General features: G+C 37.1%; 1 protein-coding gene across 1 annotated transcript; it reads left to right on the forward strand.

Moving 5' to 3' along the window:
- Window positions 1-751: 751 nt before the first annotated feature.
- abhd17ab (abhydrolase domain containing 17A, depalmitoylase b) lies at window positions 752-16,031 on the forward strand. The gene is made up of 5 exons (XM_041791222.1): window positions 752-1,501; window positions 2,343-2,710; window positions 4,315-4,509; window positions 5,317-5,496; window positions 12,348-16,031. The coding sequence occupies exons 2-5, from the start codon at window positions 2,349-2,351 to the stop codon at window positions 12,571-12,573; spliced, it is 963 nt and encodes a 320-aa protein (XP_041647156.1). The 5' UTR covers window positions 752-1,501; window positions 2,343-2,348; the 3' UTR covers window positions 12,574-16,031.
- The last annotated feature ends 243 nt before the right edge of the window (window positions 16,032-16,274 follow it).

Genomic DNA, 16,274 nt, shown 5'->3' on the forward strand with positions numbered 1-16,274 from the left:
AAGTTTAAGTTTCTAAAGTAAACCACCTTCACAGAAAAGGATGTTCAGCTTAAAGAGGTACTTTGAAATGATATGTTACAGTTCTCCACTGCTGCATTCCTGGTTTAAAGAACATACTACCTATAAGAGTTGCACAGTGTCAAATAAAATCTGAAGAGCTTGGCCATGCAAACACTGGTGGATCAAAGTGGAATTTGCAAATATAATGAAGTTGACAAAACAGCATAGCTTGTTTTCAGTTTATATCTTGTTTAAAGCTTGTTTACCACATGCCAGACACCTCAACATTTGCTATTACATTATGACTCTTCTTCACATACTACTTGGAGATCTTTGAAATTTATTGCCAACTATGTCCCATAGTTCACTGGCTTGTTCTTTTTTTTTTTTTTTTTACTTCGAAATAAAGACGCCTCAAAAAATTTGTCCTCTCATTAACATTGTTTATAGCCAACCTCCCGATTAGAGTAAGACATATGTATGACGTTCTTTCTCTTTAAAATAAATTATATCTGCCAGACCCTTATTAACACGAATTTATCTTTTTAGTCTACTTACAATAAATGCCACTTATTGTGATGATTCGTGAGTATTAGTCACATGGGATTTGTGTAATTTCATTTTCTCTAAAGGTGCAGAACAATTAAGTTCACATATGTCACCCCTCACTACAGCGTCACGTCAACTGATAACAAGTTTCCCTTAATTGTCCAATGGAAACTCATGACATCACATCCTGTCAGCTGTCGCTTCCGGATGCGGTGAAACAGCAGAGAAGTAGGAAAACACCGTACGTACATGTATTTATTTAAATGTCAAGACGGCATCCATAAAGTCAGCGGAGACGCTGTATCCGTCCATAATGGATTCATGGAGAGAAATATCCACGTCGAGGACTTTTATATAACCGTCTTTTCACGCTGGAGATCCAGGAATGAGCTTTGTTTTAACTGAGTGTTTATGTCTTCTTGCTAGCTTAAGCCTGCGTAGCATTAGCTGGCACACGCAGACAAGTAGCTGCTCTCCCTGGTCAAATATGACTCTAAAGTGTCGTCATTCTTGATATACTTGTTATTGGCAATTTTACCTACTACTTTTACCTGTTTTATTGAACACGGAAAGCTTTTAGTGTTTGATTTGTTCACTTTGTGGACATTAAAAAAGCTTGTTTTCCTCTGTCATCACAAGGAATTCAGCTGAATAAACTTAGTTTTTTCTTATTTCTGTTCTCTTTTGGGAACTGTATCCAAAGCGATTCGTCAGCATTTCAACAGGTGGACGAAATGAATGTGATCTGGAATAAAATCACCTCTCTGAAAACACGGCAGATACTCAGTAATTAACGTCCCTGACAGTCTGTAGTGTCCACTAGTTTTCCTTGTTTTGCTGACAGAGCAGTTTACTGACAGTGCCCTTCGTTTGTAGAGGAGGAAGTCGTCCTTATTTTATTTTTGGTCCGATCCAGCTTCTCTTTAACGGAGACAAGATACTAGATCAACAGGTAGGTCAACTTTCTTCGTATTCGTGTGATGTCATATGGGAGTACATGTAATTCTTTTGTTAAGTGATTCATCAGTTATGTAACTAATTACTCTGTATTTAATATTATGAGCTCCAGTGATTTTGGTTTAAAACTGCCCCCAGTTAAACCCATAAAAATGATACAATTTCAAGCCTGAAAAGCATTTTTAAAGTGCCTTGTTTTATCAATAAACTATTTGGTGATAAATGAAAATAATCAGCACATGTTCCCGTAATTTATCTTTGCTATAAAATGGTTTTGTGAGTAAAGATGCCAAAAATCTGTTGGTTTAGCCTCTAAATTAAACCAGCTTTTTCCCCCTTTTTTTCTCATGTGAAAGGAATTGAAACAGTTAGGGATATTTTTTCAGCCAAAAGGCTAAACTTTGCTTTGGGCTTTGACCAAATGTGAGATTAGTTTTACACAATTTTCTTCTAGATGTGTCTATTAAGGACCTAATTATTTATCATGAAATAGAAATAATATGCAGATTCATTTAGATTGAAATGATGATAATGCAGTCTAGAAATACACAGCAAATTGAAGGCATCTCTCACTCCTAAAGCTGTTGCCAACATTCAGTTTTACTTTATAAAACAATAAGTGATTATAAATGATCAAAGTAGAGTCAGTGGTAATGGCATGCCATAATTGATTCTAGTGTTTCTAAGTCACCATTCTGTAACATTGTCATCATTATTGTTGCCACACTTGGACTAAATGCCTCCAACATTGAATTGTACTAAGCATTTCATTGTGTTAACGCTGGGATAATGAGAATTCATTTGCACAGTGATCCTCTTGTCATCCTCCTGCACAGTGAAGGATGAATGGCCTCTCTCTCAGCGAGCTCTGCTGCCTCTTCTGCTGCCCACCGTGCCCGAGTCGCATCGCAGCCAAGCTTGCCTTCCTTCCTCCTGAGCCCACATACACCTTTCTACCAGACCCAGATGCAAGTCTCGCCACACAAGGGGCAACTGGGGCATCCAGCCGTTCACGTAGCGGAGCGTCGGTGTCTGGAAGCGGAGGTGCCGGGGCTGTGGAGGGAAGATGGAAGCTCCACCTGACAGAGCGAGCAGAGTTTCAGTACACGCAGAGAGAGCTGGATACGACAGAGGTGTTCCTCACTCGATCGAGCCGAGGGAACAAAGTCGGCTGCATGTACATTCGCTGTGTCCCCAATGCAAGGTGGGTGGTTTAGGAGGTGTACCAGCTTTCTGAGTTTGCATGGGTACAGTTCTTTATCTTAATCATTTTTAGTATGTGTCACGCTTCTCCTTCATCTGCTTCCACAAACATCCATGCCTACTTCAAGTATTTGTCTCTACTTTTCACCAAGCTGACTCAAAAGTTTTCTCCTACTGCCTTGCATGGATCAATGCCACCTATTTCAACTACTCCTTTATTTTGACAGCTCCTTTTATCTGCTGTCATTAATTTTTTCAGCCTGTAGATTTGTAGGAACTTGATTATAAGTCCACATTCTTTTGCCAGTATCCCTCATTTCCACCTTATGTCATTTAAGCTACCATCAGACTTAAAAACGTTATCCTGATCAGTAACCTAATTTCAGAGTTAATAGAGTTAATAAAGTTAATAAATCACACATGAGGCCTAACTACAGATCATATTTTATGTCCTTAAATGTACAAGTATTTTACCTTAGTGTTTTTTTTCCAAACCTTCTGCACTGCTCCGCTGCTGATTAATTCAGCAAATCAATTAAAAAGACATGCACAAGCTTGTGTTACACTCTGTGTATATCTTGTTTTTAATGTTTGTCTTATATTACAGAAGAAAGAATCTAAGCTTGACCTGATATGGCAGAGTCTTTGTTATGCCACCTTCTGAATGGAAGAGCCAAAAGCTCAGCTGCTGGCTAAATGTGTTCATAAACAGAACAACTTAGGGAGGATCTCAGAACAGTCAGTGTGTAGAAAAAGTATCATATTTCTCTATGGAGCGCAGCATGCATTCATGAATAAAAGGCAAGGGGTAGAGTACCCAGAGTTTATAGAGGATACTCTGCTTCTCACGTTGTACAAAATGTCTGGAAGTAAGAGTCGTTTGTCAAGAAGCAATTGTAGTAACTGATCTCTCCAACACGCACCGCTTTGTAGACATAGGCCTGTTGGCAATGGGTCCAAAGAGCAGGGATAAGATAACATAACTGCATCTTTCTCTTATTTGATTTAGAGTTTGATTATCAAGTTGGACTCATGGAGGAAGAAATGTGATGAGCTTGGTTGTGTTTTTTTTAGTTTGTCAAGTTTGGAAGTAATCTTTTTTAGGATAAATTTTTGGGCCTTTTATGCCGGTAGAGAGGAGGACAACGGATAGTGTTGGAAATGGGAATGAGAGAGTGGGGTTGAGATATGCAGGAAAGGAGCAGTAGGCCAGACTTAAACCTGGGCCACCTGCGTACATGGGTTGCAACCCAACCGCTAGGCCATTATTGCCCCAAGTTTTGTAGAAATCTTTAAGGTCTGTATTTATTATATTTCATAAACCAATTAGCTCCACAAATCAAAGGCTGCATCTAAAATGGGATGTTTCCCTTCATTCCACAGAGTGGTATTGCTGTATAATCATGTAAGGCACAGAAGTTAAAACAGTTTATTAATTATGGCTGTGATATAAAACCAAACACTTAGAATACGGTTGTATAAAAGTAAGCTTAAGATTGATTTCGTAATTGTCTGACACTAGTGAATTTATAACAATAGTTAAACATTTGATTTTGTGCCTATTTCTCTTCTCATCCTATGTCTTTTCCATGCATGTCCTTTCAGATTCACAGTGCTCTTCTCCCACGGTAATGCAGTGGACCTGGGCCAGATGAGCAGTTTCTATATTGGCCTTGGCACCCGCATCAACTGCAACATCTTTTCCTACGACTACTCAGGCTACGGTGTCAGCACCGGCAAGCCCACTGAGAAGAACCTCTATGCTGACATAGATGCTGCCTGGCACGCCTTGCGCACACGGTATGTTTGGATATAATTGCCCCATATGTGTCTGTCAAGGGATGATTTATTACACATTGTCATCACGTCTCCTGTGACAAGAAGCTCATCATCTTAGATTAGGAGCAAATCAACCCTGTAACATATGTAGATAACATTTTCTTCATATTTTCCCACCTCTTCTGTATGGGGAAGCAGAATGAAAGAAAATAGGTAGAAAAAGCCAGGTAAAGATAAAGATGCAGAGGTGGTGGAGGTTGTCATCAGAAAGGAGCCGGGATAAAGAGCAGAGCAGAGAGGGAACAGATGCAGTGGGAATGAAAAAGAGGAAGATGGATAGATGAAGAGAGAAAGGGCTGGGGGGCAAGGTGTCTCTCAAGGACTTTGTGCTGTGATAAAGTGTCTCATTAGTGAAAGCGGAGCTGCCGTAATGCAGCTGTAGCCTCAGGAAGACATGACGCTGCAGAGTGTTGACTTAAGGGTAAGTTTAGGCGAATTTACAGTGGTGTAGCTGTCACTTTCCATCAAGTCACTCTGCAAAGTTATAAATAACCCTACTTTTTAAATGCATGAGTCAAGGTTTTGCTGTAATAGAAATTCTTAAACTTTTCATGAAAACTGAAGAAATGCTCTAAGGATTTGTAAGTTAAATGATTAGAAAACTATTCTTAAAATAAATGTAGTAGAATAACCAAAGACCTCCAAATAAGGGCTTGATGAGAAGTTCATAATGGAAGAACATAACATATGTTGTACTGCTCTACCACTGCTGTAAGAACAAAACCTCCATAAGCATGCACTTTAAAAGTCTTCTCTACTTCTGACCAGGTATGGGATCAGCCCAGAGAATATCATCCTGTATGGACAGAGCATTGGGACAGTACCCACTGTGGACCTGGCATCCCGGTATGAGTGTGCTGCCGTGGTTCTTCACTCACCTTTAACGTCTGGCATGAGAGTGGCCTTTCCCGACACAAAGAAAACATACTGCTTCGACGCTTTTCCAAAGTAAGTCTCATCACAGTGTTAATAAACTTCCCTTTATATTTATTAGCCTCATGATAAATGTTACACGATTATAATTTTATTGTAGAAATCCACATCTTTGGGTCTTATTAAGTGTATGGTGTCACTGAGATGAAGCATTCTGTTTGTTTTTATTTTGCTCCAGTCTGCCTTTCCCCGTCTACTAAAAAACACCTGAATAAGGGGTTCATACAGAACCAAAGTAAGGTTTTGTGAACAGCTTCACCAACTTTTAATGTGCTTGGAAGATAAAAATATGAGGAATTTTTTTTTCATACTTTTTAACTCTAAGGGGGTTCAGTTGGTATTTGCTAACAGAAAAACAGCCCATGTCTGTAGCATCTGGTGCTGAGACTTAGGTTTTCTGTGTTTTTTTATTGGGTGGTGGGTGGATTTTTATTTTTATCTCAGTTTTATAGATTTAAGTGAGTCATCCAGATACTGTAATACTTTCATGAAGAGTAAACCCACCAGAGGTCTGCCTTTTCTCCTAGATGTGATATCACAGTACAGGAACAGTTCTCATCCTGCAAAATTTTAGAGAAGATAATGTGATGTGAAGCTGCGGTTCTGTTTTTCCCATATGTCAAAGTTCATTGCAGTTATAAAACCCCTCAGCATTTTCATATCAGCTTCTGCCTTGCTTTCTTACTCCCACAGTACCTTTTTATTTCATCACAAGATCCTCTTTTAAAGCAGTCAATAATACATGAAACAGAATAGAACAGTGTCTTTTTTGACAGTACACATTACTTAATATGGTAACACCGTATATGGTAAGATGAGTTTTGAAACATGTTAATTCTTCTTTCTGTAATGAGAAATAGCAAAGTTTCAGCTATAAATGACTGTACATGCTACATGCTTTAATAGAAAAACCTAGGACAATTAAACTATCAACAGTTTAAAAACATTTAAGCCTATTTAAATCCATGCCTATGTGAAACATAGATGAAGTTTATTGGTTCTTGTTGGTTATTTTAGGCCCTAAAGTGGTCTGTAACTTTTTATAAACTTCGCGTAAAGTGAACTCACAGCAAGACAGAGCTCATAAATTAAAATTAAGATCCATCTTTTTCTGTTTAGAGATGGAACATTACTTCACATTGTTATATACTCTATGTCTATGATAATAGTTGTGGATTATTATCTTCATATTTCCTTGTAACAATGGGGGGAAAATGAGAGCATATGGTATGAGTTATTACAGTGAGAGAGAGAGAGGAAGGAGAAATGAGACAGGATCATTTGATCCTGATGTAATTCTGCTTACCTGTAAGGTGTGAAAACAAGGCTTCAACTAAAAATCACCCCAGCACCCCTGTAATCAATGCTCATTTTTTAAAAACTCAAAGCATTTTGTTAAAGGATGAAATGAAGACCCTGCGTGCACATGGGCAATTACTTGTAAAATGCGGGTTTTAAACACCTGGTGGTAATGTGGTATACTCCAGTAAAATTTGGGGAAGGTTTACTGGTATAAAAAAAAAGGATACAGCCCAAACCCCGTGCATATTGTTCAATTAAATTTGCTCTCCTTAAATATAATAACATTCATGACCTTCACACAAATGCCCATCCATAGTATTCAAAAAACATTCTGAAGGGATGTAGATAAAGAGTTCAAAAGAATTGATTGATTTCAGTGCAGTCTTCACTGTTATACGATTTCTTTGGGTTTAATTATTTGGATATTTTCGCACCTCACAAGAAAATATAAGCAGGTAGAAAAGTTATATATTATAGATAATATTTCACATGTAATATCTGCAAAAATAATACTACACATGTAATGCTTTTGCTCCAACAACAGTAAGAGGTGAGCAGCATGAGTTGTACAATAGATATGAATGCATCCTAAACAATACTGCTATGTCATGAAGAGCCTTTACCAAATCCTGCCTCCTGTAGATGGGCATCGACCAGGGAGTCAATTTCACATACCGGTATTTTATTTAAAAATTATAATTATGGAGAAAATGTGGGTTTGCAATGCACCATCATGCACTGATTATAATAAAAATGGCTTAAGTTGGCTTTTATCCTTTGTAGAAGTCATGAATTAAGCATTTTCTATTTGCATTTAAGCTTAAAAAAATGAGTGGTGGTGTAATATATTCAGATGAAAGTTATACATCTGTCCTTTTTTATTTCTAACTCATTATATTCTCTCTTTAAGAGAATCTACAGTTTGTAAGGATGTGGCCTTCAGCAGAAGATTTATCGTGGTATAAAAGCATGTCAGTGCAGGAAGGGCCAATGTACTGATCAAAAGAGGAAGTAATAAGACAAAATCTCTCAGTAGACAAGAGTGCCGGCTACTTATTAATAAGCAAACACTGCCACAAGAAATAAACATACAGGAGGTCTATTTTATTATATCAATCAGTGGTGGTTTTGAAAATATAATGAATCATTGAATGAAAACTTTATTGCTGTAATATGATAAGAATTTAATCTTTGACATATTTACAGACGGTTTTCATAAAAATAGTGTCCATATTTACCTCCACCAAGGAGGTTATGTGATCGGCAGGGTTTGTTAGTTTGTTAGTTTGTTTGTTTGCAGCATAACTCAAAAAGTTATGGATGGATTTTGATGACATTTTCAGGAATTGTCACAAATGGCATAAGGAAGAAGTGACTAGACTTTGGGACTGATCCAGGTAATCGTCTGGATACAGGAATTTTTTAAAGGATTCTTTACTATTGGAAGATAGGGCTAATGGTGGAGGTCTGCACTCTCCGAGCGCTTTTCTAGTTTAAGATTCTAAATTTAGGCATTGTTGTACAGTCTTTATCAATGTTGTTTGAAATGGCCTTGAACTAGTAAAACCGTACTTTATCTTTATTTCAAATAAAAGCTTTTGACCTACGGCCCACATTAAAGCAATAGTCTTGTGCAGTTTAACTTTCTTCTGCTGTACACTTAGGTATAGAAATGGATACATGTGTTTATCACTGAGGAGTTAAGATGGAGGTAATATGATCCGTAAAACAGCAGATACATCAGTCTTTCAATAAAGGGTGTCTGTCTGTAAAAAAGTGTTGTTTTGGCCCTGTACTTGTGAGATTTTCTTTTATTGCTTCATGATCAGTCATAGCCTCCCACTCTTAGGAGGTTTGGTGCCCCACGCCTGTGTGCGATTTTAATGTGGGTGTTTGCTGTAATGTGTTGCGTTACTGTGATTTCATTTTTGAAACCTTGGCCACCCAACAATTCCCTTACGACACAGAGCAGTGCTTTCATTAGTGAGGCTCAGTCCTTCTGTTCTCGTAATATCAGTTCAGTTTTAGTGGCCAAATCTACAGAGGGTCAATAGCAGCCAACACCAGCTTCAATGCAGAGTCTGGCCCCAGATGGTACCAGTGGGTGAGGAGCAGAGGCGGTGAGGAAACCAGGGGAAAGCCTCGCTCTGTGTGTTAGTGATGAGCACAGAAAGCCTTCAGTGTTTGTCTGTTGTTCACATTCAGAGTGGGCAGCTGGCATCCCGCCTCCTCTATTTCTATCCTTCTCTGCTGTTTTCATGTAAAATGTGTCTGTATGGCAAAGCATGAGTGAATGTGTTTGAAGCATTTTGTCTTTGTGTTGAACTTGTACAGCTTGAATTATTTTGTACATATAGGAATTCTAAATGAAATGTAATTAAATCCATTTTGACAATACTTGCAATGCAATCATTGGGCCGTCTTAATAGCAGATTTGAACACTTTTGTACAGTTCTGAAAATTGAGCTATATATGTAATTACATGTTTGATACCATGCAGTGTTAATTTCATCAGTGAAAATATGACTATGTTTATCAACAACCTTTCCCCATGACAATGCTGTAGAGCTAAAAATAGATATTTGATAATAAAACTTTGATAGAGGCAAGTGGCTGAACATTAAAAAACAACAGAATTTCCAGCCAACAACTTTATCAACACTGTACTTTAAATTTAACTGAAATGCAGTGCCTTTGACTGCCTTCTGGGAGTAGCATTCAGACACATAATACTGGCAGTAGAGGGACAATCATTCTCTTCATCTGCTCATCTGCTGTTACTTTAGAATAGTAACCTAATGTCAGCAATCTGAAATAGACCGACCGAAAGGCTAAGTAGGGCACTAAAGATGCTATGGTAACGTGATATGTTTGAGATTAGCTCAGTAAACTGACTTCAAGACAAAGATATAAAAAAAAATTTTATACGATATTGAATATTATGTTTTGTTCTTCACATGAAGAATAAGACAATTCCGGTTTTGGAAAGAAACCTCCATTAATCGTTCTTTGGAGGAGAATGGAAATACGTTTGTTTTCCAGCAACTTTAAGAGATATACAGCTTCTGTAAAAAAGGGACTGCTGTCTTATCTTTCCACCAATTAAAAGAAAAGTATGAATAATGATATCAACATCGACTCAGACTGTTAAGGAGTATCCGTAGAGGTGTTATTTTCAATAAAACACAATGTTCCCATTTGTGCTGTGGAAATTCTCCACTACACATAATAGTCAAACAATTAAGATATGTCAGCTTGTTTTATTTTAATTGAAGTATTGATAGTGTATTGGTAAAGTTAAATGTTGTTATATTAATTTTGTAAATTGACTCATTCAGTTAGGTTGAATAAAAATAAAACTCTAGAGTAAGAGTGATGACAAAAATGTAGCTTTTACTGACTAAAACATGACTGAGAGTCAGAGGTGGAAAACATACACTTTTGAACTCAAGTAAAAGTACAGTTACTCTGGTTAAAATGTTCTTCGGAACAAGCAGAAAAATATCTTTAAATCTACTTGAGTATGTTTTATTTAGAGTTGACTTTAAGTACTGAGTAGCTACTGAGGACTTGTTCAGAAAAAATGGTCTTTCTTTATTGGCAAGAACAACATGACTATAGATCAACAAGGCTGTTCAGGTAAATTCACACCTCTGTTATAAAGTAAAATACACAGCAAAATTAAAGGTGTTAATCACACTTATATAACCCACCTGTTCAGGATAGCCTGTTCTTTGTAATTACTTTGTCCCATTTTTATACTGTGTTAGCTTTTATCTGTTGTTTTATTGTACTTGTTTTTATCTGGAAAGTGACCTTGAGTGTTGAGAAAGGCTCTTATAAATAAAATGTATTATTATTATTGTTATTATTATTATTATTATTATTATTATTATTATAGACTTAAATGTAATGCTTTCAAAGTGTCTATGTTGGTTCACACTGTTGAAGTGTTAAATATTTTATAATAGGACAGAGCTGCAGTAACTCTTAAAAAGTCTGTGGTATAAGTGGGTCTCCTCTGGCAAGAACAAATCAGAAAGTTAGCCTCATAGGCATACATACTGATGAAGAGTATGAACTACGCAACCTTTGGGAGCACCAAAAGTCACAGGCACAAGTTGTAACTCAGTGGATACTTCACTCTTGATGCTAAAGTGTCTGACATTAAAAACAACAGTCCACCAGAAACTTAAGCAAACTAACTTTATCAGGGATCACTGTACAGCAAACAATGCATAAAAACACTTAAACACATACAAAACACATATTAACACTCTTCCCAAGGGTGTGAACTCTGCCCACACATCCCCAGAAATGACTAAAAAGAAGCTAAATGTAACTAAGCTTTCCCATCTAAATATTTTTCTGTCAGAAACACTGAGTATTTGGGATTCATTGTTCTTAAATTGTTAAAAATGCAGGCAAACTCCTGTTTATTGTCAGATCAGTGCATTCACTGTTTTGCTCTTTGGTTAAAGTACGACTGAAACACAAATACATTGCCAACGTATTTTTTTTAGCCAATAAGACTATTCCCTCTCTCTTTTCCACTGGCAGCAGGAGTTTAGATTAAAACAACATCTGAAGATTTTAAGAGGTTTTTAGGCCCTGGTACTTTTTGAGAACTCTGATCATGAAAATAAGGGGGAATTGTTCATTTCAAAACACTTGGTATTGAAAAATGACAAAGGATTTTAAAAAATTGACAACCCTCTTAATCATTTCCAAATTTTACTTTGATTCAAAAGCAATTTGACAGTTTTATATTGACTATTTGTTTTTGCCAAGAGCAAACATTAATTATCAAAGATGTATTTACATATACCCAACACTTATTAAGGCTAACACATATTAAGAAACAAAACAATCCCCTTTACTTTAATGATAATAGTATCAAAACCTACCAAAGCTTTTAAAAAGATCTTAAGATTAAAATCTTAAGTCACATGCCATGCTAAAATGTTGTAGAGGTTTTTGAGCATTTTAGACAATGTGATTGAGATTAAGATTAAGCTGTTTTGACAGCCCTAATTCCCTTTAGTTATAAAACAAATTATGCTGTTAATAAGCAAGTATTAGTAAGTATTAGTCAGTTTATAGTCCAAATACCTTTGAGTTCCTGAAGATAGAGGCACTGGTGGGTCAGGACCATAAATTAGTACGTGGAGCTGTTTCCAGTGGGTTATGAATGTGTGCCTGGAATAAAAGAGGGGTCAAAAAGTTCATGATGCACAGAAACCCTAAGTGGACATTGATACCTTGATTAAACCATTACATTACTTTCTCCATTCAACACATTTTTACGGTTGTTTTTTTTTTGGGGTTGCAATTTCTCATCAGGAGGTGGTGATGGATCCTGACGCCCAACCACTGCTTTAGATAAAAGTTGTCAGTCTAAAGTAATTGTGGTGGTAGATCGTATCAAAACTATAAAAACTGTCCTACGGTTATTGACCTGACTGTTTCACTAACACTCCTCTGGCTAGCACACTGACCGACCATGATATCACGCTTTCATTGCTTTGAATCCTGCCTCACTCCACTTGTCCCTTTTATTCCAGCATTGAGAAAGTATCTAAAATCACATCCCCGGTGCTCATCATCCACGGGACAGAGGATGAGGTGATCGACTTCTCCCATGGCCTGGCTCTGTTCGAGCGCTGCCCCAAAGCTGTGGAGCCTCTGTGGGTGGAAGGAGCGGGACACAACGACATTGAATTGTACAGCCAGTATCTGGAGCGTCTGCGCCGCTTTATAGGACAGGAGTTAGTGGCACAACACGCCTGAACACTACCACCAGAACCACCACAGACAAGATTATCATCACCATTTTATCTTAGAGCTTTATCAAGATGGAAAAGCGTCCAAACAGTTGTCCCTCAGCCTACTACGGTGTAAAAATCTTCATTTTTTTGGGGCACTTTCAGCCTTCAGTGGACCAGGGGTTGATGCAAAATGGACAAAACCAGTGTGTTCATTGACATCCAAGGTGTGTGAGTGTGTGAGACTTTGTCACAAACAGCATTTAGACTCTTGTTTTTTAGCAGTCCCTTTAACTAAATGGCTGCCATGTGTCGTGAAACACTTCAGCACATGAATTCCTTTTCAGTGCAATAATATGGACCACAAGAGTGAGGCTCTACATGAGAAGTTTTCATGTCTGTCAGGACATGGTCCACATGGAAGATTTTGTCATTCATCGTTTTTACACCTAAATATCTAATAGGAGTTTTTCCTAAGTGCTTCTGACATGTTAATATTTAGATTTTACAGAAACAGCAGTAGTTTGTCTTTAAGCTCCTGGTGTCGCTTTAAATCACTTATGATTTTGTAGTTATTAGATTTTTGCATTGGACTGCGTAATACTTAAAGATGTTTTTTACATCATGTTCCTAAATGATCATGACTTACAAACATACACAGAAAAGTATTGAAATTGTGTGTGTTTAAGTTGGTTTTTAGTCTTGCTTAACATTTTGCTCAGGTAACCCTTTTTTTTACATGAGGGTCAGTGTGTCCCACATTTGTTTGCGTCTATATTTTGTCTCATATCTAGTCAGCTTAATCTCCTCTGATCCTTTGAGCAAAGATTTAATATTTTCATCTAGCTTGAGTTTTCTTCTTATTCTTTTTGATTTGGTCCAAGTAACAAATCAAATCCCAATGGAAGTACAGAACAAGGTGCATTTTGTGAGTTTTTATTTCTTGTTACACATCAGTTTTTGAGTTTTTTTCATTTAAAACCTGTCAGACTTTAAACTGACACCAACAGAGGGTATCAAAGGAGGACAGTCAGCATTAAAAGAAACAAACGCTCCTTCTCCTTTATTGAGTGAAATATCTGAGAGTCTCATAGTCCTGTCCGCTTTGTTTTACTCTTGTTCCTCTTGTTTATGTCTCACACCAATAGGTCACAGCTGGGTGTGAAGGTCCTGTTTCCCTCAGAGTCTGGAACAGAGAAGCAACACTAAAATAAAACAGGCCTGTTTCCAGTCCTTGAATACTCTCAGTGGTTCGCTTCAATCTTGAGCTTTTAAACTGAATAGGAACTTTTCAGTGCAGTGTTTTTAGTTTCACAGATACAACAAGGAGATTTTCTAGTTTAGACAATTGTCAACGTTCACATTCTGATTATATACAAATCATTTCCACCTTTTTACAGATAAGCAAAAGAGTATTTTTTATCACAAAACAATGCACCACTGTGCTTCTTTGTATTAGGAGGAAAAGAAAAGAAGATAAAGACTCTCCTCTTAGGAGCTGACATTTGAGCATTATAAATCAAAAAGGATATTGCTCTTTTATTCTTCAACATGATGACAACACTATTGCACTACTATTCTGTGCTACAGGCTGAAATAGACAGCAAAGAGGTGTTTTAAGTCTTTTTCTCACTGGTTTACAGTCCGTACAAGAACTGCCAGTATCATTCACAGACATCCCACCAAATAGTCGAGTTTTCCCATGTAATTAGCACAACTTCTTGGTAGCAGTCGGCATGTTAATTCACAGAATTCCTATAAGACTGGTACAGTACATTTTCCAGCTGCTGGTGGGATTTTTCTATCATTTTAAATTAGTTTGGGGTTGAATTAACATGGAAATATCAGTTACAAGTATAAAACAAACGGCCCCTCTTTTATGCAGTAACAGTAAGGTTTTGTAAGTCTGTCACAAAATTATTAAGGCTTTCTTGCTCAAGATGAGGTGACACAAACAACTATTTTATATTAAATCCACTTTGCCTCACTGTGAAAAACCCATCATTTTTCTCACAAATGTTCTGTTTTCAAATGAGACTTAAAGTGCAAGCAAAAGCAGTAATGTTTGAAGGTGCAACACTTACCAAGCTGCTGAATTTGAACCAATTGGGATTAAATTTGTTAAACTTTTTTCCCTGAATTTTAAGGAAAGAGGTATTTCTTGGGCTGCAAGTTGTTGCAGTGGTAAGCGCTGTTGCCTCACAGCAAGAAGGCTCCTGGCTTTACTCCCTATTGGACAGGACCTTATTGTGTGGATGTAGTCTGGCGTCCTCCCATAGAACAAAAACGTGCTTGTTTGGTTAATTGGTGATCCTAAATTGTCCACAGGTGAAAGTGTGAACATTTGTCTCTATGTCAGCCCAGTGATTGACTGGTGACCCCTCAACAGGATAAGCAGTGAAGACAATGGACGTATTGAAGTTGTTCCATCATAAGGAGTTCATTCAGATTTACCATAAATGTTAAGTATTGCACCTTTAAACTTTTAGAATGTAATCTGAGATCATGATTACTTCCAAGGGAAGTCAGGATTGTCAGGTTTCTTCTGTATGTTTTAACCAAAGTTTTATGATTTTTTTGGTAATTTTTAGTGCTTTACCAAGTGTACCTGCTGTTTATGTTAGTATCTTAATAACCAAAGCTAAAATTATCATATTTAAGTTCTTTTTTAACTCTTTATTTATCTCTTATGGTTTGTCCGATCTTTTTATCCATTGTGCATGACATTTGGAAAAAAACTGAATTGTCCATTTGTTTTTGGATTTGTATATTATAATGTTTATCATATCAAATTTTCAAAAGCATTGTTAATGAAGTTGTGTGTATTTTTTCAAGCATTTAAATTTTTTGGAGGAGTACAACAAAGCAATACAGCAGGGAGTTTGTGTTTAGAGAACAATTGAGTGGGATGATAAAAGAACAATGACAAAGGAGCTTCAAGCACAAAACTGAAAAGCTTTTAATGTTTTGTCTTTTATTCAAATGTTTGGAGTTTTGCTCTAACTCTTCTGTGGGTCTTATTTTGTCATCACACATTGTTATCCACTTTTTATTATATTGACTTATTTCTAGTTTTAAAAATGTTTTTTCCCAAGATTGAAAGAGATCAGGAAGTTAATAAAACATAATCAGAAAGTGATTAATGAAATGACTCTCTCCCTTTTTTACAGTGCAAATAAGCAGAGATGTGAACATAAGATGCTTGAAAACCACAAGAAAATGACATGCAACAAGTTAAACCAGCAAGTAAAGTAACTTAACACTTCACAATGGTAAGGAGAAGACCAACAGATTTTAATGTTTTAACATTGATTTAAAAGTTGAAACAGAAATTGTTTATCTGATACCCTAGCATATAGACATGGCTTTTAGCCTTACAATGGCTGTATAGCAGTGATCATCACTGTTGGGATGATATTGGGCAGGTGATGAGTAGTGTCTGGTTTCCTCTGGACATAATGAGGCCGAACAGTTCAATCTTGGTTTTATCAGACCAGAGAATTTTGTTTCTCACAGCCTGAGAGTCCACTCCAAGTGGGTTTTCATGTGTTTTACACTGAAGAGAGCTACTCGGCCATAAAGCCCAGCTCAGTGGAGGGCTGCAGTGATTGTTGTCCTTCAGAGTGACCATCAGGTTCATGGTCACCTCTCTTAGTAGGGCCCTTCTCCCCTAAATGCTCAGTCTGGCCAGCTGACCAACTCCGTGAAGAGTCCTGGTTGTGGCAA

Source organism: Cheilinus undulatus, linkage group 7, assembly GCF_018320785.1.
Source record: "Cheilinus undulatus linkage group 7, ASM1832078v1, whole genome shotgun sequence".
NCBI lineage: Eukaryota > Metazoa > Chordata > Actinopteri > Labriformes > Labridae > Cheilinus > Cheilinus undulatus.